Genomic DNA, 27,692 nt, shown 5'->3' with positions numbered 1-27,692 from the left:
CGTGTCATAATAGAGCCTTAATGACATCACAATGCAGCTTATGAGAACATGTTGGACGCTAATTCTTTTGCGCATAGAATTGAATAATCGAGTTGGGACCCATTAGCGTTTCCTATTTATGACATATTCAATGCTCGTGCCAAATTTCAAGTTTCTATGTGAGAAAATTACATTCCGTACGTAAAATTTGGACGCCAATTCTTTTGCACCTAGAATTGAATAATCGAGTTGGGACTGATTAGCTTTTCCTATTTATGACATATTCAATGCTCGTGCCAAATTTCAAGTTTCTATTACATCGCGAAGCGAGAGAATTCGGTTCCGTACGTAAAATTTGGACGCTAATTCTTTTGCGCATAGAATTAGTATATGAGGAGGAGGTCGTCTTGTGTAATATATTAGTATATGAGGAGGCGGTGCGGTCGTCTGTGTAATATATTAGTATATGAGGAGGAGGTCGTCTGTTTAATATATTAATATATGAGCAGGAGGTCTCACAATGCAGCTTTATAGAACATGTTGGGGCATGTTCAAGGGCGTCCGATGTTGATGACATCAGTGATGACATCACAATAGCAGGTGGCTTACTTACTCGATCTATGTGGGGGGGGGGGGGGCGTAACTTTCGACGACGCTCGCGCGCCATTTATCGTAGGATATTTGTACTATGCCTATAATCTTCCCAGGAGTGTACTTAACAACTTCCCAAAGTTTCATGGCGATCGGATGAATGGTGTAGTAGCGCATAAAGGACAAACAGACACGCACGCACGCAGACAGACATACATTCAATTTTATATATATAGATATAAGTTCATAGAGGAGGTCCAGTGTTCAGAATCCTCATGTCATAGCCCGAGTGAAGAGTGGTTACAAAGAATATCTCTCGCCCTTGGAGGACCAGTGCTGTCCTACATTACGCAGACATCCCATTGATTTGAATAGACATTTTGCAACACATAATTCCACCTGTGGTGGCACTGCAGGGAAATTGAACGCTTATTGCTAGATTTTCCCTCAGATTACAGATGATCGCTGGGGGTCCCAGCAGGCAGACAATGTATGATCTGCCTATTGTGAAAGAACCCTTCTAATAAGTAGGGATTGGCCAAGATGAAGAACCCCTTTATTGAAATGTACACAGTAATATATATATATAGATACAAATATCTCCTTATCCGTGTACATGTGTATTCTGTAATGCCAAACTGGGACATGAACACTCTGCAGAGTCTTACCGGCACGTGGACTGCAGAACTGCGAACTGGACATGAAATTCACTGGCAGGCGAACTCAGACTGAACCGCAGGACTGCACACTGGACACGAAACTCGCGGAAATGACGGAACAACAGACAAGCGTTATGCCATTCACACTCATAAACTGGCGAAACCAGACGGAACAGCAGAACTGCGAAACAAACTTCATACTCGGACAGACACAAACCAACAGCTAATAAACACTGAAAACACGCACCAAGCATACCTGCATGTATAAACAGATGGAATATATACAATACAAAGTATTAGTTCTTATTTTTGCCAAGATACTTAAGCCCGCAAGCCCACTTCAAGGGCCTTCGTTGTCTCTCAGGTCCATACACTAACTTGGCAATCATCCTGATAGGGAAGACCCTGCGCTGAAACCTAGGGACGTACCTCGTTCTAGATGATAAAGGACCCACACTAAGACACAGTTCACACTACATGCAGCGAGAGCCACACAGACATACAGGAGCATGACACTGTTCCCATTAAACATCCTGAACACTGCACAGACACCTTATGTCCAGCCACATGTGCAGACACTCAGGAGCATATAACTGTTCACATTGAACATCCTGAATGCTGTAAAGACACCTCAAGTCCAGCCACATGCGCCACAGCAGCCAACAGGCTATAGGCAGAGCAGAAAAGTTATAAAAGCCATTCTGTTATAAATGGTTAACAGTCTACAGGTGGGGCCGCGAAGGCCAACAGGCTACAGGCGGGGCCGCGAAGGCCAACAGGCTACGGGCGGGGCCGCAAAGGCCAACAGGCTACGGGCGGGGCCGCAAAGGCCAACAGGCTACGGGCGGGGCCGCGAAGGCCAACAGGCTACGGGCGGGGCCGCGAAGGCCAACAGGCTACGGGCGGGGCCATGAAGACCAACAGGCAGTGCCATGAAGGCTAAAGGCAGAGCCCTGTCGACTAATCAGCAGAGCCATAAAAGATATAAAAGCCATTTTGCTATTAGTAAAGCCATAAAAGGCTAACAGGCCACACGCAGAGCCGTAAGGCTCTAGGCAAAGCCATAAAATCTATAAAAGCAATTATGCTATAGGCAAGGCCACAGACTACAGATCCTTTAGCGAACATATAGTCATCTCCTTTCATCAAATCTTTCATTCATGAAGGGTTAACACAAAGGCAGAAATGAAACCCTCCTGCAGGGTGCTTCTACTCTGGACAGGCTGGTGATCCTCTCAGAAAGCGCTCATTTCTTCCCCGCCAATTCACCTCTTTAAGGCTGAGCTCACACGAACAGGTTGGGTTCCGCCTGCAATCCATTGTGGACAGTAATTGCGAACGGTCCCTGAAGATTGCAGATGTGAGCGTTTTTCCACGCGTATACACAGCGTATCGTCCATGTGGAATAGAGATTCCGCTGCCTGTATGCAATGTGCATTCGTATGGACGGTGATTCCCTCGCACCCATAGACCTGATGGAGCCCATTCACACTAAAATAGAGCATGGAGCGATTTTTACTCCTCTAGCGGAATCCACAATTCCTACCCGCAAGTGTGAGCAAACTGGCAAAAGTTCATGCCTTTCAATGTCCACGTATCGTTCGCTGATCGCGGAATCTGCAATTCAAATCTGCTTGTGTGAGTCCGACCTAATAAACACGGCAGCTAGCCGCCAGGTAGAGCTCACCTGAACTCGAGCTGTTCTGTGGAGCGACAGAAGTTGCTGGACTCCAAGTGGATCCCAGCTGTTTCTAGACTTGCAGCGTTGCACAAGGGTCAGCACGCCCCACTGAAGAAGCCGAGACCAAATGGAGCCCTATCCAGCCAGAGCTTGGCTTTGCTCAGATTTGAACCTGCAACTCCAGAGGGAGCAGCAGCAGCTCTAACAACTGGGCTACCACACCCATTTGTCTAACACAGGTGGGCTGAACAATTGGAGGAGTGAATGTAGTAGTTTGATGCACCATGCTCATTCTACAGTGCTTGTTAGTATACATTGGCCTTATTATTCCAAGTACAAAGATCATCATTTGCAGAACCTCTGCTTGCTGTCAGTGGAGATCTGATACACTGTATCAAACCCTGTAGTTGTGTCACAATCAGGACAGGACAAATACCGAATACGGTGTAGCAATCATCTCTATCTGGATTAGAGGAGCTGTAGGGGAGTAGAACCAGGTAGCTACGTAGAAAGTCCCTGAAAGCCTGAGTGCGGCGCCCTGGGAAAAAGAAGGGGCAGTGGGTCCCTGCAGCAGGGACACTGTACACTCACTGCCCATTCAGTCGGCCTACTCTTGCTAACAGGGATGAAGGGAGTTAGGGATAGGAACCACACCAGATGCGGGACACTTACCTTAGTGATCCGTGAGTGTAAATACTCACCTGTCGCGACAAACCCAGACGGTGTGCTCCACAATTCCAGCAGTGTTCCCCCATGGCGCTCACCTGCATTTAGCAAGGTAGAGAGCGCTCTGGTGGGAAGCATCCACTGGCGGCATGCTCCATCATTCCAGCAGTGTTCCGCACCTGCCTCTAGTGAGGAAGGGAGTGCTCCAGTGTTTAAGACTGGGAATTCTGGTTGGCAGGCTACATACAAATTAAAGGCTGGAATGTGCCTCCTTTTCCTCAGGAGGTTAGGGCAGGCAATAGAACGGTTAACGCCACACCGTTCGCCTACCCGTTATTCCCCAAATCCAGAATGGTGCTTGAAGACTGGCGAAGAGACAGGTCTGCCTCCTACGAACACTAAGCTAAAACTGGTTAGCTTGGTGCCAGCAGGAGGGGCCAACACTTTTTATGCTCAGTGTCAGCCTCCTAGTGGCAGTAGCTATACCAATGGTCAAAGCTGTGTCTTCCCCAGTGATATTGGCGAGAAAACTAGTTTTGTCCTTAAGGGCTTAAAACACAGAAGTTTTTCGCGTTAATACTACACACGAGAAAAGATCAGACTTGCCTTTCCTTTCTCACGCGTGATTTTTCTACATGCAAGAAAGGTAGGGCAGGACCTACTTTTCTTCAAACTCATGGACTTTGAACAGTACATTAAATTTTTTTTTTTGTACCTGGTTCATGTGCTAATACGCTCTGTAGTGGTGAGTGTATTAGCACATGCATCCATATGCGGATAAATTGTTTCCCTTTTGTGTTTCACCAGTCTTAATGTTTTCTTTCTTTCCCCATCAGCAAAGCTGTGTGACATCTTGTATCTTGTGGGACGAGTTCTAGTTTTTATAGAAACCAATTTTGGGTCTATATAATGTATTGTATAACTTGTTTTCTTCTTGGGGGGGGGGCGGGGGGAGGGAGCTATTTCACAATTGTTTTTTGTCATTTATTCTTATGGCATTCACAGTGTTATAAATATTATGTTGCCTTCTAATCGATTAGGTCACCACCACATTTATAGGAGTTTTAATTATGTTTTACCACTTTCGCACAATATACACTTTTTTCGCACAAATACTGTGTGGCGCCACATTCCAGGACCAGAGCAGTTTTATTTTTTCAGTCAACAGAGCTGAGTCACAACTGTTTTTTGTGGGACAGCTTGCAGTTTTATTGGATTTTTTTTTCTGTAAAAACGTGGTGGGGTTAAGTGATGTAGAAGAATAACTTAATCAACAAGTCATCATCATTTCACTCCTTTTTTGAGGTGACAATCAGAGAACAAATATGCCCTTTGGGTGATAACGAACAAAAATGTATCTTCTGGGACAGAGAGATATACAGGAGAATCACAAATCTTCTCTGCTGCCTCTGGACCCCTCCTCCTCCCCCACACAGACGACAGCTATAAATTCAGTATTGCTGACCCCACTTAAAACAGCTACACCTCAGTTTATGTTAGGGCTGCTGACATGCTTTTGGTGTCATTTTAAAGCCAAAGAATCTTAACAAAAGTATGTTGATAGAACTGAAGCTACAGTTGTCTAAAGTAGAAGATCTGACCTCATCCCAAGGGGACTTAAGTTGCACCCCTCTGCCACATTCAAGGACAAGTGCTTCTCTAAGGACCATTGCGTTACCATTGTTTTTAGAGCTTTCATGGTGAACTTTTATTTATACCTTTAGATATAGTTTTAAGGTTTATCAAATTAATGTAAAAAAAAAACAAAAAAAAAACCCAGACGGCTCTTTTTAACCCCTTAGTGACGAAGCCTGTTTGCGCCTTAGTGACGGAGCCAAATTTTGGAAATCTGACATGCGTCGTTCAACGTAGCATAACTCCGTAAAGGCTTTACATATCCAAGTGATTCTGACATTGTTTTTTCGCCACATGTTGTACATCATTTTGGTTGTAAAAAGAGACCGATAGAATGTGTATATTTATTAAAAGCGCCAAAATTGGGAACATTTTGAAAAAATTGTCATTTTTCACATTTTCAACTGTAATATCTCAAATATGTCCAAACATAATGTACAGATTTTTGATAAGATATATATTTCCATCTGTTTACTTTATTCTGAATGCACACTTGTGTTTTTTTTAACCATTTAGATGACGTACAAATTTAAAGGGGTTGTCCCGCGCCGAAACGGGTTTTTTTTTTTTTAAACCCCCCCCCCGTTCGGCGCGAGACAACCCCGATGCAGGGGTTAAAAAAACAACCCCCACAGCGCTTACCTGAATCCCGGCGGTCCGGCGTCTTCATACTCACCTGCTGAAGATGGCCGCCGGGATCCTCTGTCTCCATGGACCGCAGGGCTTCTGTGCGGTCCATTGCCGATTCCAGCCTCCTGATTGGCTGGAATCGGCACGTGACGGGGCGGAGCTACACGGAGCCCCATAGAGAAGAGGAGAAGACCCGGACTGCGCAAGCGCGGCTAATTTGGCCATCGGAGGGCGAAAATTAGTCGGCACCATGGAGACGAGGACGCCAGCAACGGAGCAGGTAAGTATAAAACTTTTTATAACTTCTGTATGGCTCATAATTAATGCACAATGTACATTACAAAGTGCATTAATATGGCCATACAGAAGTGTATAGACCCACTTGCTGCCTCGGGACAACCCCTTTAACATTACTTTTCAGCATTTTGAGGAACACTTTGTTTTCCTGCACCAAGCCAAGTTTGCAAAGGCTCATGAGTGTCAGAATAAAAGATACCCCCCCCCCCAAATGACCCCATTTTAAAAACTACACCCCTTAATGTATCAACTGAGGGGGTCAGGAGGATTTTGACCCCACTGTTTTTTTCAGGAATTAATTAAATTTAGAGAAAAATAAAAATTTCATATTTTTGCAAATATGTCATTTTAAAGATATATTTTTTTCCTATAGTGCCCATGAAAATGTGGATTTACACCCCAAAATGGATACCCCCGTTTCTCCCGTGTTCAGAAACATACCCATTGTGGCCCTAATGTTATATCTGAGTCCACAACGGGGCCCAAAACGAAAGGAGTAGTCGGTGGTTTTCAGAACATAAATTTTCCTTGAAGGCGTTTTAGGCCCCATAGCACTTTTGTAGAGCTCTTGAGCGGCCAAAACCAAAGAGAACCCCCACAAGTAACTCCATTTTGAAAACTAGACCCCTTAACGAATTTATCTAGGGGTGTACTGCCCATTTTGACCCCACAGTTTTTGAATGAATTCAAGCAAAGCAGTAGGAAAAAAATGTGATTTTTGTTTTTTTTTGCCAATTCAATCAATTTAAAAACTGCTTTTTTTGTACAGCACACACATGAATGAAGACTTGCACCCCAAAATGGATACCCCTGTTTCTCCCGTGTTCAGAGACATACCCATTGTGGCCCTAATCTTTTGTCTGGATGCACAATGGGGCCCAAAATGAAAGGAGTAATCAGTGGCTTTCAGAACTGAAATTTAGCATGAAGGTGATTTAGGCCCCATTGCCCACTTGTAGAGCCCTTGAGCAGCAAAAACGACAGAGAGCCCCCACAAATGACCCCATTTTGAAAACTAGACCCCCTTAACGAATTTATCTAGGGGTGTACTGTGTATTTTTACCCTACCATTTTTGAATAAATCTAAGCAAAGCAGTGGGGAAAAAATTACTATTTTCATTTTTTTGGCAGTTGTATCAATTTAAAAAATGTTTTTTTTTTGTACAGCACACGTAGGAATGAAGTCTTTCACCCCAAAATGGATCCCCCCGTTTGTCCCGTGTTCAGAACCATACCCCTTGTGGCCCTAATATACTTAAATAACACATGGCTAGGCCTATAATGGAAGGAGCACCCATTGGATTTCAGGGCACAACGGAATAATCTCCAGGCTCCATTGCCCACTTATAGAGCCATTGAGCGTCTAAAACGATAAAGAACCCCCTCAAATGACCCCATTTTAAAAACTAGACCCCTTAACGAATTCATCTAGCGGTGTACTGTGTATTTTGACCCCACAGTATTTGAATGAATCTAAGCAAAGCAGAAGGAAAAAATAACAATTTTCATTTTTTTGGCAATTGTGTCAATTTAAAAACAGGTTTTTTTGTACAGTTTACATAGGAATGAAGACCTTCACCCCAAAATGGATACCCCCATTTGTCCCGTGATCAAAAACATTCCCGTTGTGGCCCTAATCTACTTATAGGACACATGGTTAGGCCTATAATGGAGGGAACACCTGTTGGATTTCTGGGCACAACTGAATAAATTCCAGGCCCCATTGCCCACTTGTACGGAATAAAAAGTGACTCCCTAAAAACCCCCCCCCCCTTCCCCCACTCCGCACCCTTTTCGGCATTCCCCAAATCTTAGATAAAAGTAATAATGTGAACTGTGTAGTATTTCCGAAGACAGGGGTAATTACAGAGGCTGGTTGGGATGGGTACATGGGGCAATAAAACTGTGTATCCCCCCTCCTATCATGCTTTTTGGCGGTCATTTCTTGACCTCAGTGGCGGGTATGGGGTGTAAAAAGTGGCGTTCTGAGTCTCTGTAAGCTTGATGAGGTGCGGCGGTCTCGCACAGAAGACGCTCAACAAGCTGCTCCTGGAACTGCAGGAAGGCGAGCGTTCCCGGGGCTTCTTGTAAATTACGGATTACAGGTAGCGGTCTGAATAACACCGGGTTCACGCAGCCGTAGGCGGAATCTGCTTGCGGAGGCCCACAGCGGATCCCAGCTGTGAGCCCGGCTGTGACCCTGCGTACGGCCGCGTAATGTACTGCGCATAACTGCCTACTCACACGGGCGGTCATGCGCAGTATATTTTTTTGTTGTTGTTTGTATTTCCCGCACCGTCGCTTATTGATGATGCGGGTACCGGCAGTCCGTATACAACGTAGTTGCGTATGGGCTGAGGGTATATGCGCGACCACGGAGCACAATGGGCTCTATGCTGCGGATATCTGCGGTAAAATCGAACCTGCTGCGTTCTCTTTTCTGCGAGTGGATTACACAAATCCGACCCGCTAATGTGAGCGGAATTGTGTACTCCAATGTGATTGATCTGCGTATTACTGCGGATCAGGCGCATGCGGAATCCATAATACCTATCCGGTCATGTGAGACCGGCCAAAGGTAGATCACTACCTTTTTATCACGTGACTGGGGACCGCTCAACGAGGCCACCCGTCACTGCTCCAGGCTCTTGGCGACCGTTGGTCGCTGGGAGCAAGGAGATTTTAAGTTTCCTGGGCTCCCCGCCTCCTGCGCATGTGTCCGGTATTTTGCCGGCAGTCGCATGCGCAGAATCCGGGAAAGTTCACAGATGAGGATTACGTTGGGGTGCAAATACGGAGGCCCCCGTTAAAAAGTTTCATCTCTCACAGATCGCATCAGTGAGGGGAGACTAACCTTCACCTTTTACTTTTACGTGATCGCCATTATCCATTGGATAACGGCGAACACGTGACCAGGAACCGCTCACCGTGGCCCCCCGTGAAATCTCCAGGCTCTCGGCTAAATTTTGTAGCCAGGAGCAGGGAGATTTTAAATTACGCTGGCAATCCACAGCTTTTGCGCATGCGTCCGCCACTGTGGCGATGGGCGCGTGCGCAGAAGCTGGGGTAAGGTCCGCCATTTCATCCTCCCTCACGGATATGATCCGTGGAGGGTGATGAGACGTAAGATTTAACTTTTTTTTTTTACTTTACATGAGTGATCATGTCCCTGGTGACATCCCTCTGCTCCTGGCTACACATGGCAGCCAGGAGCAGAGGAATTTTAAATTTCCCGGGGCTCAAGCCCCTCTGTGCACGCGCCCGATGTCAATCATCGGGCGCGCATGCGCAGAGGGGGACTTCGGGTCCCGGAACATCGGGACACCGCTGAGGACCGGGGGCGAGTATTTTCAGCTCCCCTCATGGATCCGATCCATGAGGGGAGGTGAAACGGACACTTTTTAAAAACTAACTTTTTCGCGATAGCAGCGATCGTGGGCCCGGGGACCGCTCACCGCGGTCCCCGGTAACACCTCCTGGCTCCCGGCTACCTTCAGGAGCCGGGAGGTTTTAAGTTTGCCGGGGGCTCCCGGGCTTCTGCGCGTGACATCGTCTGGCGCGCATGCGCAGAAGACCACCGGCTGTTCCGGGAGGACCAGATTCATCGGGGGCAGCGTGGAGAAGGCAGGTGAGCATTTGGTTCCGATCCATCAGGGCAGCTGAATCTTTACTTTTTTTCACAGTTTTATTTACTTTTTTGCGATTGGCGCTATCCATTGGATAGCGCCAATTGCAATGCCAGGGGGGACTGCCCGCATCCTGGGATGACAGCTCCAAGCTGTCGGCTACCTGCGGGCACCGACAGCATGGAGCTGTCACGTCCTCAGGCCAGTGGGCATTAATCCAAAGAGGATGCATAAAACTACGTCCTCTAGGATTAAAGCCCACTTTCTGAGGACGTAGTTTCCCGATGGGGCAGTCGTTAAGGGGTTAAACACTAGAGAAACAGAAGAGTAGAATCCTTTCCCTTGTTCTTGTGATTATACTGAGACCAGCAGTTTTCCCTGGATTAATCCCAAGACTCTTCCTAGTTCTGAGCCTTGTCCAGCTATCGCATGCCTTGTCACCATGTATCTCTTTGAAGGGCAAGGTTAAACTTTCAGGGCATCTCTGCTCCAGGAATCTGCTGATATCAGCCCAGGTGGTTAGGAACAATCCTAATACTTCTCCCGCTTAACCCTTGCAATCATTGTTGGCTAGCTCTACTCTGTATGGCATTGTCAAACATAAGACCTTTCTCTGCAACCATTGCATCTTCCTTTCCTCTAACTGAACAATCATGTTTAGGCTTTCTAAAGGCATGACATATACCCCGACTCGGATGGGGAGGAGGACCACCCTGAACATGGGCAGGTAGAAGATTCATGCTTTCCATCTGAAGTACCAGGAGTGTCTTTACGGTTCAAGAAATTTTATTCAGATTTAACAGATTACAGGAGGAAAGTGTCTTGGTGAGATCTGGGAAAGATGGGTTATCAAGTATCAAGGAGGCCAAAAGGGCCACACAGAAAAACAGAAAACCTCCCCGGCCATTCCGACAGGCCGATACTTTCATTTATCAAAAAACAAACATACAAAAAAAACAACAACCCACAGAAAATGGAGAACAACATCGGATATAACAATGGAACGGGGGAGGAAAGATTGGGGGAAGGGGAAAGATGGAAGATTCCAGAATGAAAACTTCTTCAGATAAACCTGAAACTAGAGACCTAGATAGCAAAAGACCACCAGATCCCCAGGCGGCAAACCTAAGACATCCTAAATCCACAGTGAACTGCTGTATCCATCCCTCTCTAGCAACTCCCATGCCTTCGATCTGCACCAGAGTTCACAGCCTCGGCAGACGTACCTCAGGACGGAGGGGCCTGCTGCTTCCAGTCTCCAGGAGAGGCTGTAGAATAAGTTCTTCCCTCTTGAAAATGTCTTTAAAATTGTAGATTTTAAACTTATGTCCCAAATATATGTGGCGTAGAACTCAATTGCCTTAATTTTTAACCCCTAAGCGACCACTTTTTAGCCTTAAGATCGTATCCCCATTCTTTTGAATGAAGTCAAAGAACACAAGAGTGACTTTTCCCCGCCCCACTGCATGTTCTAACCTTTTGCATTCCCGAGAACGCAGCGCCCATTTCAATGCGAGCTTTAATGCCTTTCATGTCTATGTAATTGTTGCACAGCGTATTAACCCAGAGTATAACTGCTTCTCTTCTGGGTCGGCGTCACGCCAGTCATGTGACCAGAAATGCAAATAAGGGAGATTGAATAATACCTCCAGTGCGACCAGAAACACACATGTGGGGCATACAAAAAAAATAAAATAAAATTTTGTTGTCCACTTCCTGTCTGTTCCGGACCTGCTTGAACAAGATCATCTCGGTGTTTCACTTTGCACTTTATCGTTTGACCAAGTTTTTTTTTTTTAATATATATCCTTCACATTTTTGTCCTTATTTATTGATTCTTGTTAATTATTCATCTTTATTTTATGTCTATTTCTATATATTTTTGATTCATGTATACTTTATTTTGTATATTGGGCAGTTTTTCTTGGTATTCTTTGATATAGTGCTGTGGTTACACTTAAAACGTAAAAAAAAAAAAAAACGTAAAAAAAGGCACGGACAACGTGGATTAGTACTTATTTTACACAAAATGTTTATTTGCCTAAATACTCATCCCTTTTAAGCACTAGGAATGTCTGAACCACAAAAAAGATCAAAAATGCAGTCAGAGGTTTAACGACACCACGGCTCTTGTGGCCACATCTATTCTTACATGAACAGGCTCATCTAAAATACATGCTATGGAGCTTTTGGAGGTGACCTGAAGTACTACGAAGCAGGAAGTTTAAAAAGACAAGAAGAAACAAACGAGACGTCTTATAAGATGTAATCGAGCTCATAACGAATGTAAGTGTTCTTTTCATCGTTGTAGATGCGAGGGTAATGTGCGATGAGAGCGTCTTGGGAGCCGATATAGATTGAATTGTAGATTTTCCAGTAGACGTCTCTCACTTTTCTGGCCGGATGGAAAAGGCCCTGCAAGACAAACAAGCGTTAGCACACGATCATGTCTGCACTACTAAAAAGGAAGTTCATCACAGGCCGGTGTCACGCCGACGGGAATCTTGTGTTGCGAAACAGAGAAAAAACCAAAAAAACCAAAAGCCTGTGCCATGCCCCATCTTTGGCTGTTACTTAGGAACGAAGCGCTCATTTTTTTCAAAAGAGCCGGAGAACACATTGCAGAGTGTGCGATGCGAATACGAGCGTGAGGCGAGGTTTACCATTGAAAACAATGGGAAACACTTTCTCATCCTCCAACGCAGCTGAAAAAAACCAAAAAACCCGCAGAGGATCGCAGCTGTACTGAAGTGATGGAGGAGTTTCTGACACAAACACCTAGCATCTGCGGGTACATCGCACGTTCCCAAGCACGATAGCAGGCCAAGTTTCACAGCCCGATATCACACTCGACCGTGTGAAACTAGCCTTAGAGAGGTGACCTAATTACTATGTATGGGACCTCACAGGGTTGGAGAAGCCGTCAGTGGAAATGCATGCCCTGACTGAAACTGAACCGTATAAATGGGCAATCATTCACTTGTTACTATGAATGGAGGCGGGTGGGGATAATTCCCAGCCACTCCACCTTCATTCACTAGTGATGATCGTTCCTGTGTATAAGTGTTTGGGACGACCTGTCAGGCATCTGTGCCCAACAAGCTGCCCCATGTAAAAGGGCTATAATTCAAACTTCTTTAATGTTAAACTTCTCATAAGTATAGAACTGGAAATACTAGAAACATTAGGCTCTTGAAAATGGGGGACCGAGGATATGTTCAGGTTACCTGCAAGCAATACTGTAGCATTCTGCATGGTCCAATAGCAACTCTAAGACCTTCGAGTGCTCCCATGACAGCTTGGATTACATGAGGAGAGGTTTCAAATACATTGGGCCATACATAATTTAACAGATGGTTCAAAGAATCTTCACAGCCGAATCCATAGACGCCCAGCGACATGTGCTGCACCACGGCACTTGCTGTTTGCCTATGCACAAGATCCCTGGAAGAAACAGAAATAGTTAACATCCAAATGGAAACATTTTTACTAGATTTTTGTTGGATCACAGAGCTCAAAAAAAATGTTAAGTCAAGAGCCCTGACACACAAACCTCACCAGCCCACATATTCCTACGGTGTCACCCAATGGAGGTTGCTCGGACCTTCTGTAGGGCCAATTAACCCCTTCCTAGTACTAAGTAACTACACTGAACAGATGCACACCTGACTGATCTCCACTTCTTGCTAGATACACAAGTGGGAGGGAGCTAGGGATGCAGAAGTGAAGGGCTTGTAGAAAAGGGTCTACAGTAAGAATTACCACCCCATTTCCCCTCTGCCTTCTCCATGACATCAGCCAATGGAGACATAACTGATAAGTAACCCTAAGGGTGCCTTTAGACTGGCGAGCATATCGTGTGAGACCCATTCTTTTGAATGTGTTCATTTACACTTGTGAGCTTTTCCTGCATGGCTCCGCATTGCAGTGTGGGAAACAAACTGTAGCATGTCCAATGTTTTAGCAAAATCGCCCATCGCTTGCAATGGGGCTGGCGGCAGCAGCGACAGCCCCAATGAAAGCAACGGGAGAGCTTCGCGATCCTCTGCCACAGTGCTCAGCGATGATGGACTCCCCCTGCAGTGGCAGATGATTGTAATCTTTCCTCCATTGATCTTCTCCCATTAATTTCAATGGGGCTGGCGCTGCTGCTGGCCCCATTGAAATCAAAGGGAGAAGATCGCCATCTCCTGCCCTCTTTGCTGGTCCAATCTATAATGCTTGACGAAGGGTTGAGGATTTGCCCAGGTTGTTCTTCATCAAGTATGTTCAAGGGACACATCTGCCCACTTAACCCTGGGAGAAACATTGACTATGATCCAAGTTGGAGGCAGCTTGATAGGTGTAAGCTAAACACCTTAACCCCTTAGTGCAATGCATGTTCCTGTTCTCACCCCCTCTGATTGCTTAATCCATGTGGAATAAAATGTATTGAACTAAGGAGTTGCAGGTTATAAAATAGTTTAAACAAGTATAAAATGACTAGACGCTGCTAAATATCTTGCATTTAATGTGTGGGCGCCACTTTACTACCATGTGGCTACTGTTGAACAAGACCATGGCATTATTTCCAGTTTCATGCAACAGTAGCCATATAGTAATGCAAGCCACAGGCAGTCATGGCCGTTTAGCAATGTCCAGAATATAGTTCATGCCTCTTTGTGCTCCCACTTGTTGCTTTGAGTCAGCCTATCAAAACTATAGCTGCTCATGTCACTCATTTGCTCCAATCCATGCAGTCTTGCTATGCCCCTTCGTTTTGATCCCACCTTCTACTTTCCTTATTCTGTTCCTGGAGGGACTATTGTTCATCCTCCTCAGCTGAGCTCCTCCAACTGCCTCCCGAGACTGAGGGGTTGGGGCCAGCTAAACTTCTTCAGAAGCCTACATGGCCAACATCAGCATAATAGTAGTAGCATGCAGATTAAACAGATGTGAGCTGAAGAGCCCACTCGGCCTGCTCTTACACCGGGTACCACTGCTTCCGAGAGTCCCCAATCTTTGGGGTCCTACTTCTCTGTGGCAGATAGTGTCCACTGATCAAACATGCAGAGTCTGACTACAATAAGCACTGGATGGGCAGCCCTGGGTGCCCACTATGTATTGGCCCACTTTGCTTCTGCCAGTTGGCTAGTCTGAGCCTGTAAATGGGCCAACACGATTTATACTTTATACGGCATTATAGATACTCTACCTGTCCATCAAGGCGTCCTCCAGCAGTGGCGTCACGGCATAAATATAATCCTTTCCCATTTCTCCAATGTACTCAAAAAGGAAGGACAGAGACTTTAACACACCATTCTGGACATTCAATTCTGGCACTCTGTATTCATTCATCAACGCAGGGAGAACAGTAAAAGGTGAACACGTTTCAGCCACAATGGCAATAGCCACGGTGGTACACACTCGGTTTTGTCTTTCTTGTACTTTCAAGTTGTTTAAAAGTGTTGCAAGAACATCATGCGGCCTAAAAAAAATAAATAAAAAGCAGACGTTAGAGACGTTGGATAAATAGGTGTTGGTTAGTACTGCATGGGGTCATGTTAAAGGGGTTGTACCAAGATTATAAGTTAGCCCTTATCCACAGGATATGATTGGTGGTGGTCTCACTGTTGATACCCCTGACAATTTTGAGAAAGGGGATCCCGTGTCACCAGTCCTTACTATGGGGTTTCTGCACCTCCCGCAGTGAGGAGACTGAATAGAGCGCTGGTTGAACAACCACACTTATGCTCCATTCACTTTCATTGGGACTGCCATGATACCTGACTGCAAGCACCCAGGTATTTCCATCAGCTCTACTGAAATAAATGGAGCACCAACCATGCATGCTCATTCATTGTACAGTCATTGAGGGGTAAGGAGCGACTCCCAAAGTGAGGCAGAAGGGGACACATGACTCCCCGTTCTTGAGATTGGCTGAGACAGACACCAATCAGCAAGTTATCCTGTGGATAAGGGATTGTACAGTTCTGGTCACCGGTGCTCAGGAAAGATGTCACAGTGCTGGAGGGGGCTCAAAGAAGGGCAACTAAACTAATACATGGAATGGGAGGACTGGAATACCCAGAGAGGCACCAAAACTGGGATTATTTACTCTAGAAAAAGACGGCTAAGAGGCGACCAAATAACGATGTATAAGTACATGAGGGGACAATACAAGGATCTCTCCCAGGATCTGTTTACACCCAGGACCACAAAGGTAACAAGAGGACATCCGCTACGATTAGAGGAAAGCAGGGTTCATCACCAACATAGAAAAGGGATTCTTTACAGTAAGAGCAGTGAGACTGTGGAACTCTCTGCCTGAGGAAGTGGTGATGGCAAAATCCATAGAGGAGTTTAAAAGGGGACTTGGTGTCTTTCTGCAGCGGAAGGATATTACAGGATATAAATCTTAGTTTAATTGTTAATCCGGGTATACAGGCAGGTAGGAACTATTAGGGGGTTGATCCAGGGAACAGTCTGATTGCTACTAGGGAGTTGGAAAAGCAATAAACTGACACACTCCCAGTATTTGCTACTACAGATTTATCACAAACCTTAGAATGTAGTCAGACATGGACGAGAGACAATCGTAAAAACCTGCCGTGAAGCAATGCTGACCAGAAGTGTTTAATAGAAAATCTATCACGGATATGAGGGCATTTGCTCCAAATGGTGAATATATGTATACACCTGCGCTACTCAAAAACTTCATGTCGTCATCACAGGCACCTTAATAAGAAAGTCAAGCATGTGATCTTGTGGCGTCTGCTTGGGAGACCCGCAGCGTTTCACAAAAACGCCCGTGGAGAGGAGCCCTACCAGCCACCGTTTTTATTCACTTCATAAAGCTACACTGATTCAAAATTACATGAAGGTGCCGATGAGCGTAAAGTGCCGGACTGAATTTTCACAATGTACTACAGGTTTTCTTTCATGATGGGTGAGAGAAACAAACAAAAAAAAAAAAGTTACCCAATAGCTTTAGCAATGTAGCCAAAAGTGTTTACAGTGGCTCTTCTGATTGCCTTCTTATGAGCCTTTAGCAGCTCCAACAGTTCAAAACAAATCCTCATCCATTCTCTCGCAGATACATATTCGGCACCCCTAAGGAAGGCAAAAGAAACATTTACAAAGACAAACTGCAAAACAAAATATCAACGTCATATTATACACAGATACAAAACAAGTTAGAGAGACGCTCCGAGCCTGGAGAAACAAGGATGGCCGCACGGCTCCTCGGACTACATGGTGTACTAATATGCATCGATAGTCTAAGACACTACATGCTGATCTGACTGACCACAACTGCTCACGTGGACAACCCTGGTCAATCACAGCAGGTGTAATGCCTTAGGCTAATGATGCTACTCCGTGTGCACCAGATAGTCAGAGAAGCTGTGCGGCCATCTTTGTTTAGAGCGTTGCTGTAAGGAAACAGTTTGCTCAACCATCGAATCTCGCTAAAAGATTCAAGTTGAATACTTTTACTAATAACTGCATAAGAGAAAAAACACAAACTAAAAACAATCCTCACCTAGCAGGCGGCGTCCGGGTCCCTCACGCTGGGCTGCGGCGCATCGGCAGTCTTCTGTGTAGTCCTCAGTGAGTCTTCCTGGTAACTGGGCTTGAATACTCCGCCTCCAGCAAGAGATTGCTGTGATTGTATCACGAGTGCAGTGCATCAGCCAATCAGATCCGGAACTCGATGAACCAGTCACAGCCGTTCAGTGAATGACATAATTGAAAGGCTGTGATTGGATCACGAGCGTCGTGTCTCAGCCAATCACAGCAATCTCTTGCTAGAAGCAGGGTATTCAAGCCGCATTACCAGGAAAAGAATGCTCTCTCAGCGCTGAGGATGACGCGGAAGACTGCCGGAGCGCCGCAACCCAGCGTGAAGGACCCGGACTCCGCCTGCTAGGTGAGTATTAAGACGCCCCCACACTGCCTTTTTTGGGGCGCCAAAAATTTTTTTTTTTATATAAATAAATGTATATGACAGTGTCTTATTTTCAGGGAAACACGGTAGCTTTAACGCAAAACTAGAGAAGCACCAGTCAGAAGAGAGTAACTGTCTGTGGCCACCACCTTCATAAACATTACCTCTTTCTGTCACCTCTCAAGGTCACCTGCTGCCCCTTTCAACCTTACCAAAAGAAGGTGATACTGATGTACAATGGCTTTTGCTTTCTAACTGGACAGATTGAGATCTCTGAAGTTTAGCGACTTCAGGTTATACGGGGATGCATAAATGTTCCCTTAATTTTGATGCCAGAGACCTCCACAGATGTGTGCAGAAACTGGACGACATTTACAGAAGCTTCTCCCACATATTGCATAAACAATCCGTAACATAAACTGACATGTAGTGCGGACCATAAGTTTGCAGCATGTCAGTTTAGGACGTTACTGACTTTAGGATTTTTGCTGCAAATTCTCCATAGAACATCTGAAAGTTCTGTCTGCTCCCCGCTGGTCTCTGAAGTGATGCGTCACTCAGACTACTGCAGCCTGTGATTGCAGTTAATGTACTTGCTGATGGCTTTACTAAAATACTGCGCTCCATACCAATGCCCTGACTGTGAAATTTTACAGCACCCGCTGGGTGAGCCAGAAGACACGGTCTCCATTCATTCTTACAAGAGGCACAATGTGAGGCTCTCTAGAAGTGGTCATGGGGGAACAGAACGGGGCAGAGAACTCAAGAGTAAAGCATTCAGCAAGGACATTAACTGAGATACTATGCACTTTAGGTCAATTATACCTGGAGAAAACTAAGACATTTCCACAGAGTGCCCCTTTAAAGGATTTGCCGCTAAGGTCTTGGTGCCAGATACCACAAGTGACCTTCAGAGGTCTTGCGGAGCAACAAGTGGCACCTACACAGCATCAGCCAGATAGCTTTGATGTACATGATGTATTAAAACTAAAGCAAAAGAAGCGAGTTTATACATACCTGTCAGCAATGCGACCAACCAAGTCTATGCAATTCTCCTGCACTTTCTCATGCCTGTTTTTCAAAATGGGTGTAAGTCTTGGCAGTAAGTCCTTTATTGGGGGAGTCATTTTGTGCATGCCTATTAGAGACACAACCAATAGTTTAGCAGGAAGCTCATATTTCCATACATTTGATGTAAAAAAAACCAAACCACCACATAATTACCTATAACGTTAACAATTGCCTTCAGGGCTCCTAAAATGCTTCCGAGTACTTCAGGATACTCCTCACCAAGATACTCGTACAGAACGACGCCCAAATGGCCCATTAATTTTTCCTGAATGAAGAAAACACACGTTAAAGGAAATAATCTAGTGCTCGGCCATTCTTTCTCAAAGTGCGGCGCCTCAATATATGGTAACCCACCTCTTGACACGTTTTCATGACAACTGCAGTTCGAGAGATTAAATCTGCAGCCTGTTGTCTCACTTTTGCAGATTTGTTGTTCAGTCGCCATAAGACTGTACCGCATATTTGGGGCAGATATGGTTTTACTCTCTTTCCAAGAGCATTGACAACTGTGCCAAAACCATTCAACATCACAGAGTCCTGGGGTAAAAAATAAAAAGCACATAATACAACTGCATCAGTGCAAGCTCCGTGCAGACAACATGTAGGATATATACATATATACATAGCTGCTGAGCTGGTGTGTATGTGAGGCGCTGGAGTGGGCTCTTAAATAGAGACAATTATATGGCATCAAAGCCAATACACTTTCTTGGTAGTGGCGGAAGGGGGAACACTAAACAGAAAAACAAGGAAAGAATAATAACGCACTTCTGTCGTCTGCTCCTGGAACGCGTAAAGAATTCCATCGATCAACTGTTCTTCCAACTTATGGTCAATATCAGCAGCGCCAAGATTTCCCATAATCTTCTCAATTGTTTCCATCACCATTTTTCTATATTGTTCGGCTTCATCTTTTAGGTCATCCACGATTCGAGAAATTATTTCTGCAGCTCCGACTTTGTTTGCCAGTTCCACTGTCGTGTCCACCAACTACAAATCGAAGGAGAAAAAACACAAAACCATCACTAAAAGTGGCTAAGAGGAGTTTTTCTCAATTTTGTCAGCTAAAAAAGTTGAAAATCTGCTGATTATCCAGTCCATTGCAACGTCAGCAGTCAGCACAGGTAGTGGGAGCAGCAGTTTCACTCCCATTGAAATCAATGTGGGCGACACGCTGATACTCCACTTCCTGCTTCTCTCCCAGTCAGGACTGGATGTGACTTCCTGATCAGGACAGAAGCAGGAAGCAGAATAGCAGCGCGTCGCCCCCATTGATTTCAATGAGAGTGAAACTACAGCTCCAACTTTCTGTGCCGACTACTGATGACAGTGGACTGAACGATCAGCTGATGGATGGAGGGAGGTCTGAACAGGAGACCCTCATCCAACTACTGATGTCCTATCCAGAGGATGGGTCAACAGAAAATAAAACATAAAAAACCCTTTAAAAGTGTGTAGGAAGGGGAGGAATAAAAAAAGTTTGTGCTTACCTGTCTGTAATTTCTCCTGTCCAGAGCCATACGATGCTGCCAGAAGTGCTTGAAAAATGGGGGCAGAATTTCTGTCTTGATGTAGTTTGCCTCGACACCATCAGTACCGCAGCACTGCTTAACCACCTGCAAGAGAAGTTACTTGTAAGCTTTAAATATTTAAGAAGAACAGGTAAAAGAGAACAAAAAGCAGACGCTCCTACCTTAAGAACTATTTTCTTCATTTCTTCATCAGGAGATTGAAACTCTCGGATTAAAATCAACATTACTTCTCTTGTATAGTAGTTTGCGTACTCGGCATCCATGAGGGGAATAAGGTATCCAATAGCCTTTAAGAAGGCAGCAAGACCCTATTGATGCGCAAACAAAATCATATAAAAGTTTACAACCTGACTATTTGTAGTGCAATTATCTAAAAATATACTCAAGTCTGACATACCTTTCCTCTGTGTTGTCTGATACCCTTCCATAGAGGCTTCAACACGGAATCAAATGATTCGATACCATAAGGAGTAGCTGCTTCTGCTAAAGCAGCGATGGCCAAAGCACTGATTGTACGGACCTTCTGCTGCTCATCAACCAATCCTTGGAAAGAAAACAAACACAACTCATTATGTAGGGGACATAAAAGCACTAACAGGACCAGTTCTAAAGCTTCATACTATGACAGACACTGGAAGCAGCTTCAGAGAAGGGAAAACCTAAAGAACTCAGCTAAGTCGTGAGGCCGCCGGCACAAATATAATGCGGGATTCTGGCGATAGGGTACTTTCTTCAGTTTGAATCCATCCACAGGATGGATCAATGCACCCCCACTGATCTATAGAATGGGGTACCCATGCCACCACCAATTTCACAGTGCATCATCCATTTTCCCATTTCTTTAATAGAGTGGCGAATGGGCTTTTGGATCGCAGTCAGCGGCTCCCTTCCTCTCAATGGTACAGATAGATTGTCAAATTCATTGAAATAAATGGAAAGGCAGGGCACATGCTCAACCGCGGCTCCATTCATTTAAATATTGCCGATAGATAAGAGCACAGCTCTTGGCCATTGTCGTCAGTCCCCTTGAAATGACTAACGTGGCACAGCTCAATTCATTTCAATGGGGCTGAACAGCCATCTGTCTGCACCATTGAGAGGAATGGAGCTGTGGCCGCGCATGAGCAGCCCATCCAGTGGATGAATGAAAACTGAAAAAAAATGTTCAGCAACAGAATAGCCCTTTTAGAAAACCTTAGATGCAGCCAGCAGAATTCTGAGGGCATCACAGAAACTTGCCCAGAGCAGCACCAAATAATCCTATACACCCCGATGTGCCACACGTGGAATGCTGATCAGGCTCTCCATTTTGTGAAACTGACTAGAGACACACGAGAAATGCAACACAATGAGGTGTGACAACTTCTCAGAACTTTTACATTTATACCCCAGATATTCAGGGAGGATGGAGGCAAAGGAACTAGTTTTTATTTTACTGCCAAAGACATAAATTACCATAACCCCCTGTTGACACGGACATTGTTGATTTTTTTCATTGTTTTCTCCTCTATTTTAAAAAACGAAATTAAAAAAAAAAAAAAAAAAAAAACTTAAGCCAACTACAGCTACAATATTTAATAATTTTTTTTTAGGGCTCATTCACACGAACGCAATTGCGCAGCGTATCACGCATGTGTAATAGGTGGCGAATGGAGTCCATGAAAGTACACTGATCCATTCACAGCGGTAAGACACTGATCGTTTTACGCATATGGCTGTGCGAATGAGCCCTTACCATGATGGAGATTCCTGCAATCTAGTTGTAGGCGAGCTGTTGGGGCTCCTTCAGTCCATTGAAATGCCACTGTTGGCATTGACGACAACTAAATGGTCATCCCCAATTCCAGCTTTGGGTCAGCCATCATGGCTAGCCAACACCTGCTTGGGTTTTTTCCCAGTGCACATCCAGACATGTAAGGGATTAAATGCTTGCTGCGGCTAGGCTACAACTACTAGCCTTCAGTAACATTCTAAAATACAGAATCTTGGCTTTCAAATTCCACCACCATAATGGCCACAGTTCTAGGTGTAATATGCTGGCTAAAGCACTTGTTAAAAGCCTAACAGAATTTCCCCCCCCTTTTCCACTTCCAGTGTATCTCTGTAAGGCAGGGGTGGGGGGCTGTGAGGTTCCTGTATCCTCCTCCTGGATAGAGGAGCGATACAGGAACCTCTCAATGTTATAAACCCCCCTGATCATGAGGGAAAGTTTGGTCCGATTGTCCCATTGGGGAAGCTTCTACCATTTCAGAGAGAAAAAGAAGCACTTTCACCTTTAAATCCCCCTCTACACCTAAATCAACTTTAGTTTTCGGAGTTGTGTATCTCAGGGTCCGCTTGGATCAGACAAACCACAAAGGAATCATTAGAGATCTTCAAATATTACACTTTGATGCAAGATTGCATGAAGGAGCCCATGCGTGCAGAGAGCTGGGTGACCTCTTCACAAGGTGTCGGGGGCTTTTAGAGAATGTGCTCTCTGAAACCAAATATAAACTCTTACCATGTTCAATAATCTCCACCAAGCTTCTCAGATGTGGCAAAATGGCGCATCCCATAAGAATGGCAATTTGCTGCACGATCTTAATGCCAGTGTGACGAGCTTGCCACGACTTCTTACTTTTACAGACAGCTTTCAAGAAAGGAAGCAATGAAGGAATGCCGAGGGCCGAGGCAACGACTGCAAAAGCTCTGGCAGTGGTGTTACGGACATATTCATCCATATTGTCTATATCTGGTCTCATGGTTGAAATCATGGTGGCCAAACCAGCAGCCTAAAGTGTTCAAGGGGAGAGAAAAAAAAAAACACCTAAAGTTTTCACAAACAAAATGGCACAAACACACTGCTATATTGAGCACATTATGGCCCTATAAACCTGTGGCCACCGAGCTGCTGCACAATGCTGGCATACACGCAAGGGATCAGCAATTCAGCTGAACTGTCACAGTACAGGTACAGCATCACAGGCCACATCCAGCGCACAGATGACGTTGGGATGAGTATACTTTCTTCACTGCGCATGTGCTGGTATAACATAGGCTTGCGATTTCATACTTGGCTTATGTTATACCAAATCGACTAGGATACAAAAAGGGATATCACTGTGAATCTGTCAAAGCGTGGCATCTGTTTGACATCCGGACTTCAGAAGTGTGTTCAGGCTGACCGCACGTCTCTGGCCCTGAACACTGGACATCATACGCACTTATGCTCCGATTTCACGTCTGCAGACCAGCGATCAGGGCAGGGCAAACCTCTGAAGGCCATACACAGCAAGAGCCAGTGATAACCTAAATAGTTCCCTTTAATTGCATTCACTGCTCCTCCTCTCTGAGCAGAAGACTCATCTGTGCTCCACATCACCCCAAAAAGATAAGAAACTTTAGCTATAAATATTAATACACACTTCAGACGTCTATAAGATAACTTTTATAACACAGTGGGCTTAACTCCAATACACCTCTAAATAGTGCAGTCATCATAACGGATAACAGCGATAGTGATTACAGTGCAGTTACCTCCAGCGATTGTAATTAGCAATTGTGCGGTTCCTGAAGAGAAAACTAGGTGCGATTTGGTGCGAAAAATCCGTACATTTTCCGCTACGTATGAATATATCCTCAGATAGGAATCATTTATGGCTTGGAAGGCAATAGCTACCTGCTGGATGACTACAAGTTCCCCTTTGCCCACCCAAATGATTTCATAATGTACAAGAGTGCAGTTTACAAAACCAGGGAATGTCCAGATAAATGTATGCAGGTTTGGGGTACATGGTAACAATATTTAAGGCGCAGGACTCCGTCCAACTACAATCTTGCTCCCAGTCTCAGACACTGTTTTCTCTGCACTGAGGAGACACGAAAGCAAGACTGTAGCTGCACAGTGTCCCAGGCCATGCGCCGCAATGAGAGAAACCGGTAAGTAAAGAAGAACTCGCTGGCCAAAAGAGTGACAGGTGGGGCATCTTCTGGTCTTTACACCAAACTCTAAAAGGACTTTAACCTTAGATGACATTGACAGCCATTCATTTGAGTTGCCAGCATGTACGACTTCTCTACCCTGCAGGAGCCGCTGTAGGGGAAATGTGGTGAATACTACCGTTTTTCATGTTCTATTTGGACCAGCTGTAAGACGGCCAACACCCAGATGCAGCTATAGTTAACAAAGGGTGCCATAGCGCGGGTAGGGTAAGACAAGGAGGAGAGAAAACTAAGGAATAACTGTCTCTGAATGGGTTGCGATAAGGCACTGCAGCCTTGTCTCCAAGGAACAGCAAGACCTCAGTACAATAAAGTAGAACAGCCAGCCGGGGAACCAGGAACAGACTGAAGGATTCAGTTTATTGACAGACGTGTTTCAGTACCAGAATAGCACCTTCTTCAGGCCAGGGATGCCGGTACTGAAGCGTTTGGTCTGTTAAACTGAATCCTTCAGGCTGTTCCTGGGTCCTTTTTACGGCTCGTCTGGAGCCGGAGTGTCTGGGACTGGAGATAAATGATTTAACCACTTAGATGTCGCAGTCAATGCTGACCATAGCACTAACATGGTTACAAAGCGGGATAAAGCAGGCTGCCTCCTTCCCCTGATCCACCCTGCGGCAAGATCACAAAGTATCATTTGGTTGACTGATGCTCTCCAGAACTGCTATGAAGTTCAGCCAATGTCAGCGGGGCTCAACAGGCTGAGGCTATGCTGTGACCAAGATTTGGTATATTCCCTTGTGAACAGTTTACATTTTTTCAGCAACATACACTTTGTAGTGAAATGGTAGAGAGTCGGCTAGCGTCTGAATAAGTCTAAAGAGGCAGTGCAACTCGGTAGAGTATGAGGTCCTACGAAAGAGCAGACGCCAAACATTTATAGAGAAGATTTAGGACAACAGCAGTGTAAGCTAATCCAAGATAGTCAGAGAATATATTTATCATGATAGTATAACGATTACACCAAAGACATGGGGGGGGGGGAACAAACAAAAACACAATACGAGTTACCTTGGCCAGGTTAGAGATGATTTCTCTTCCTTCTACTCTAGCATAATAGTCTTCATCAATGAGTAAGGGTTCAATAACCACAAGAATCTGAAAGAGGAAAAACACTTGAAATGAAGCCGACGGTTTATGGTGCCAAAAAGCACAAGATTAACAGCAATTATGCATTTTTAAATAAATATTTAAAACTCAAAACCCAAGAAAGTAAGAAGTGTTCACAGGAATGCAGCTGATTTCAAGCTCTCCCTAAAAAGTAGAAGGGACCTGACATTTCCCAACCCTCCGAGCCAGAAGGCCTCACAAGGGTCAAGAACCGGTGGCTTCTTTTTACTAAGGTGAGGGGACAGACTGGATTTCTGAACTAGGTTTGACCGATTATAGTCTATGGATATGTCAAGCAATGCGTTAATACCTTCTTTGCCTTAAAAGCGTATTTCGCAGCAAAAATAGAGCATGCTGCGACTTTTCTTCTGCGATTCGTATCCACGAGTGAGAAGGAAAAAAAAAAAAAAAAAAAACCGAGACCACATGCCTTTCAACACAGAAAATCTGCACGGATGCAGTTTGCGGAATCCGCAATACAAATCTGGTCATGTGAGACCGGCCTTAAAAAAAAAAGTGTTTTGCCTCAGCCTTGCTTGTAACTAGACCCACCACAGTTTTTTTTTTCCTTTTGCAGTTCTTCTAGCTGTTTATTTCCAAAAATGACAATGTCAGATGTTCATTGTAATACAACAGGGAAATGCAAAACAGTGAATTTTTTTTGTGGCATTTTTCACATACGGTGCTTTTTCGGTTCAATGGTTCTACAAAATACATTCTCCTCCATGGGGGCGGGATACAACAAAAAGGTATTTAAAAACAAAAAACTGCACTGAAAAAAAAATGTCATAAATACAAGGCTTTTTTCTCACAGGTCCCAGTAAATATGTTAAAATCAGCGTGTGAAGGAAGCTTAAAAATACTGATAGAACCAAACTGGAGATAATAGCAGGAGAAAAAAAAACAAAAAACACCCGAAAGACATCTAAGAATCATCTTGGCGTCAAGCAGGTCAATGGTTATTGGTTATTAGAGGCCTGGTTGAGGGCCTTTGTAGTTACCCCCTTCCCCAGTGTTCCAACCCCCCCCCCCCTCCCCCACCCAATAAAGAAACATCTCTTTTCCCTTCTTCCTGTGCCCACCTTTCCCCAATATCCTCCCTGATAAATCTTATATGGGGAGAAGTTTAGTATGTATGTATGTATGTATGTATGTATGTATGTATGTATGTATGTATGTATGTATGTATGTATGTATGTATGTATGTATGTATGTATGTATGTATGTATGTAAACTGGATTAGATGAGTTATATGAGATAATTCTCAGGAAAATTGTTTTTATTGAACACTCCTACTCCTATTGTCATTGTAATACAACAAATGTATTTCCAGTTTATTGTTGTAATGTGGAAAAAGTTTCATAAAAACATTTAAATATAAAAATACTGATAGCAACTAGGCAGCGTGACCTACCTTATGCACATATGGCCGAACCAAGTCATCCAGCTTGTATAAAATCCTGTCGATAACTTTTACTAACAAGTGTCGTTCCTGGTCTTCCAGAGTTGGTGACATCAGTAGAGGAAGGATTTGATTAAACAGTGGCCCCGCCCCAAACTCACGGGCTTTATCTGTAATTTGTCTCAAGGCTGCCTGGATTAGATTTTAAAAAAATTAATAGAAATAAGAGATTGTAAATCACTACAACATGTAAACAGGCAAAGATACAATTCCATAAACTCATTAAAACCTGTATTTAGCCATTTCGTCCATTTTCTGAACAGCAAGTTAAAGAGGCATCATTGTGTACTTGGCTTTTTTTTCATGGCAGAGAAGGGAAGCAGCTGCCATGGCTGCCAGTCACAGCCGAGCACCTGGCGCAGCGCTGTTTCTATAGCAACCATTGTAGTTAATGGAAGGTATGGAAACTGCGTGGCACAAGAGTTCGGACATTAACCCCCTAGCAGGGGAATAATTCCAAATAAATCGGCAACACAACCCACAAGTAACATTACAAAATGCGGTCAAGTAGAAGATTTGTTTTTGACAATGGCACCTACTTTCCTCATCGGAGGCGTCCCATTCTTTATTTTGAGCAGCAGCTTCATAATCTTCCTCTCCTTTTGCTCTTCTGGACTGAGTGTTGATTCATCTACATCCACCTTAAATTAAAATGATAAAAACATGAATTTTTACAACAGCCCTTAACTCACATTTATATACTTGGAAATCAAACAAGGTCCAACTACAAACCGTTCTACAACCAGTAGCCTCTGCAACCCAAGATGGGAGAACAGAACTGGTCATTTCCTGCAGCTGCTACCCCACAGGTTACAGACCTCCATACTCCTCTTTATCATGTG

The 27,692-nt window shown here is 44.6% G+C and overlaps 1 protein-coding gene across 2 annotated transcripts in view; it reads right to left on the bottom strand.

Moving 5' to 3' along the window:
- Window positions 1-11,772: 11,772 nt before the first annotated feature.
- The window catches only part of SF3B1 (splicing factor 3b subunit 1), a 53,019-nt gene continuing 37,099 nt past the window's right edge, over window positions 11,773-27,692 (bottom strand). For both annotated transcript variants that reach the window (XM_066577273.1, XM_066577274.1), the window contains 15 exons: window positions 27,390-27,491; window positions 26,803-26,982; window positions 25,290-25,376; window positions 22,798-23,068; window positions 20,692-20,837; window positions 20,456-20,602; window positions 20,253-20,378; window positions 19,531-19,752; window positions 19,117-19,299; window positions 18,916-19,027; window positions 18,709-18,829; window positions 16,725-16,856; window positions 14,959-15,231; window positions 12,992-13,208; window positions 11,773-12,179 (listed from right to left, as the gene is read on the bottom strand). In XM_066577273.1, the coding sequence (XP_066433370.1) occupies window positions 12,021-12,179; window positions 12,992-13,208; window positions 14,959-15,231; window positions 16,725-16,856; window positions 18,709-18,829; window positions 18,916-19,027; window positions 19,117-19,299; window positions 19,531-19,752; window positions 20,253-20,378; window positions 20,456-20,602; window positions 20,692-20,837; window positions 22,798-23,068; window positions 25,290-25,376; window positions 26,803-26,982; window positions 27,390-27,491 (2,478 nt within the window). In that variant the 3' untranslated portion in view covers window positions 11,773-12,020. The remainder of the gene's footprint in view (window positions 12,180-12,991; window positions 13,209-14,958; window positions 15,232-16,724; window positions 16,857-18,708; window positions 18,830-18,915; window positions 19,028-19,116; window positions 19,300-19,530; window positions 19,753-20,252; window positions 20,379-20,455; window positions 20,603-20,691; window positions 20,838-22,797; window positions 23,069-25,289; window positions 25,377-26,802; window positions 26,983-27,389; window positions 27,492-27,692) is intronic.

The sequence above is a fragment of the Eleutherodactylus coqui genome, chromosome 8, assembly GCF_035609145.1.
Source record: "Eleutherodactylus coqui strain aEleCoq1 chromosome 8, aEleCoq1.hap1, whole genome shotgun sequence".
Classification (NCBI taxonomy): domain Eukaryota; kingdom Metazoa; phylum Chordata; class Amphibia; order Anura; family Eleutherodactylidae; genus Eleutherodactylus; species Eleutherodactylus coqui.
Note: the sequence above shows the minus strand (reverse complement) of the source record. Positions and strands in the feature narration are given on the sequence as shown.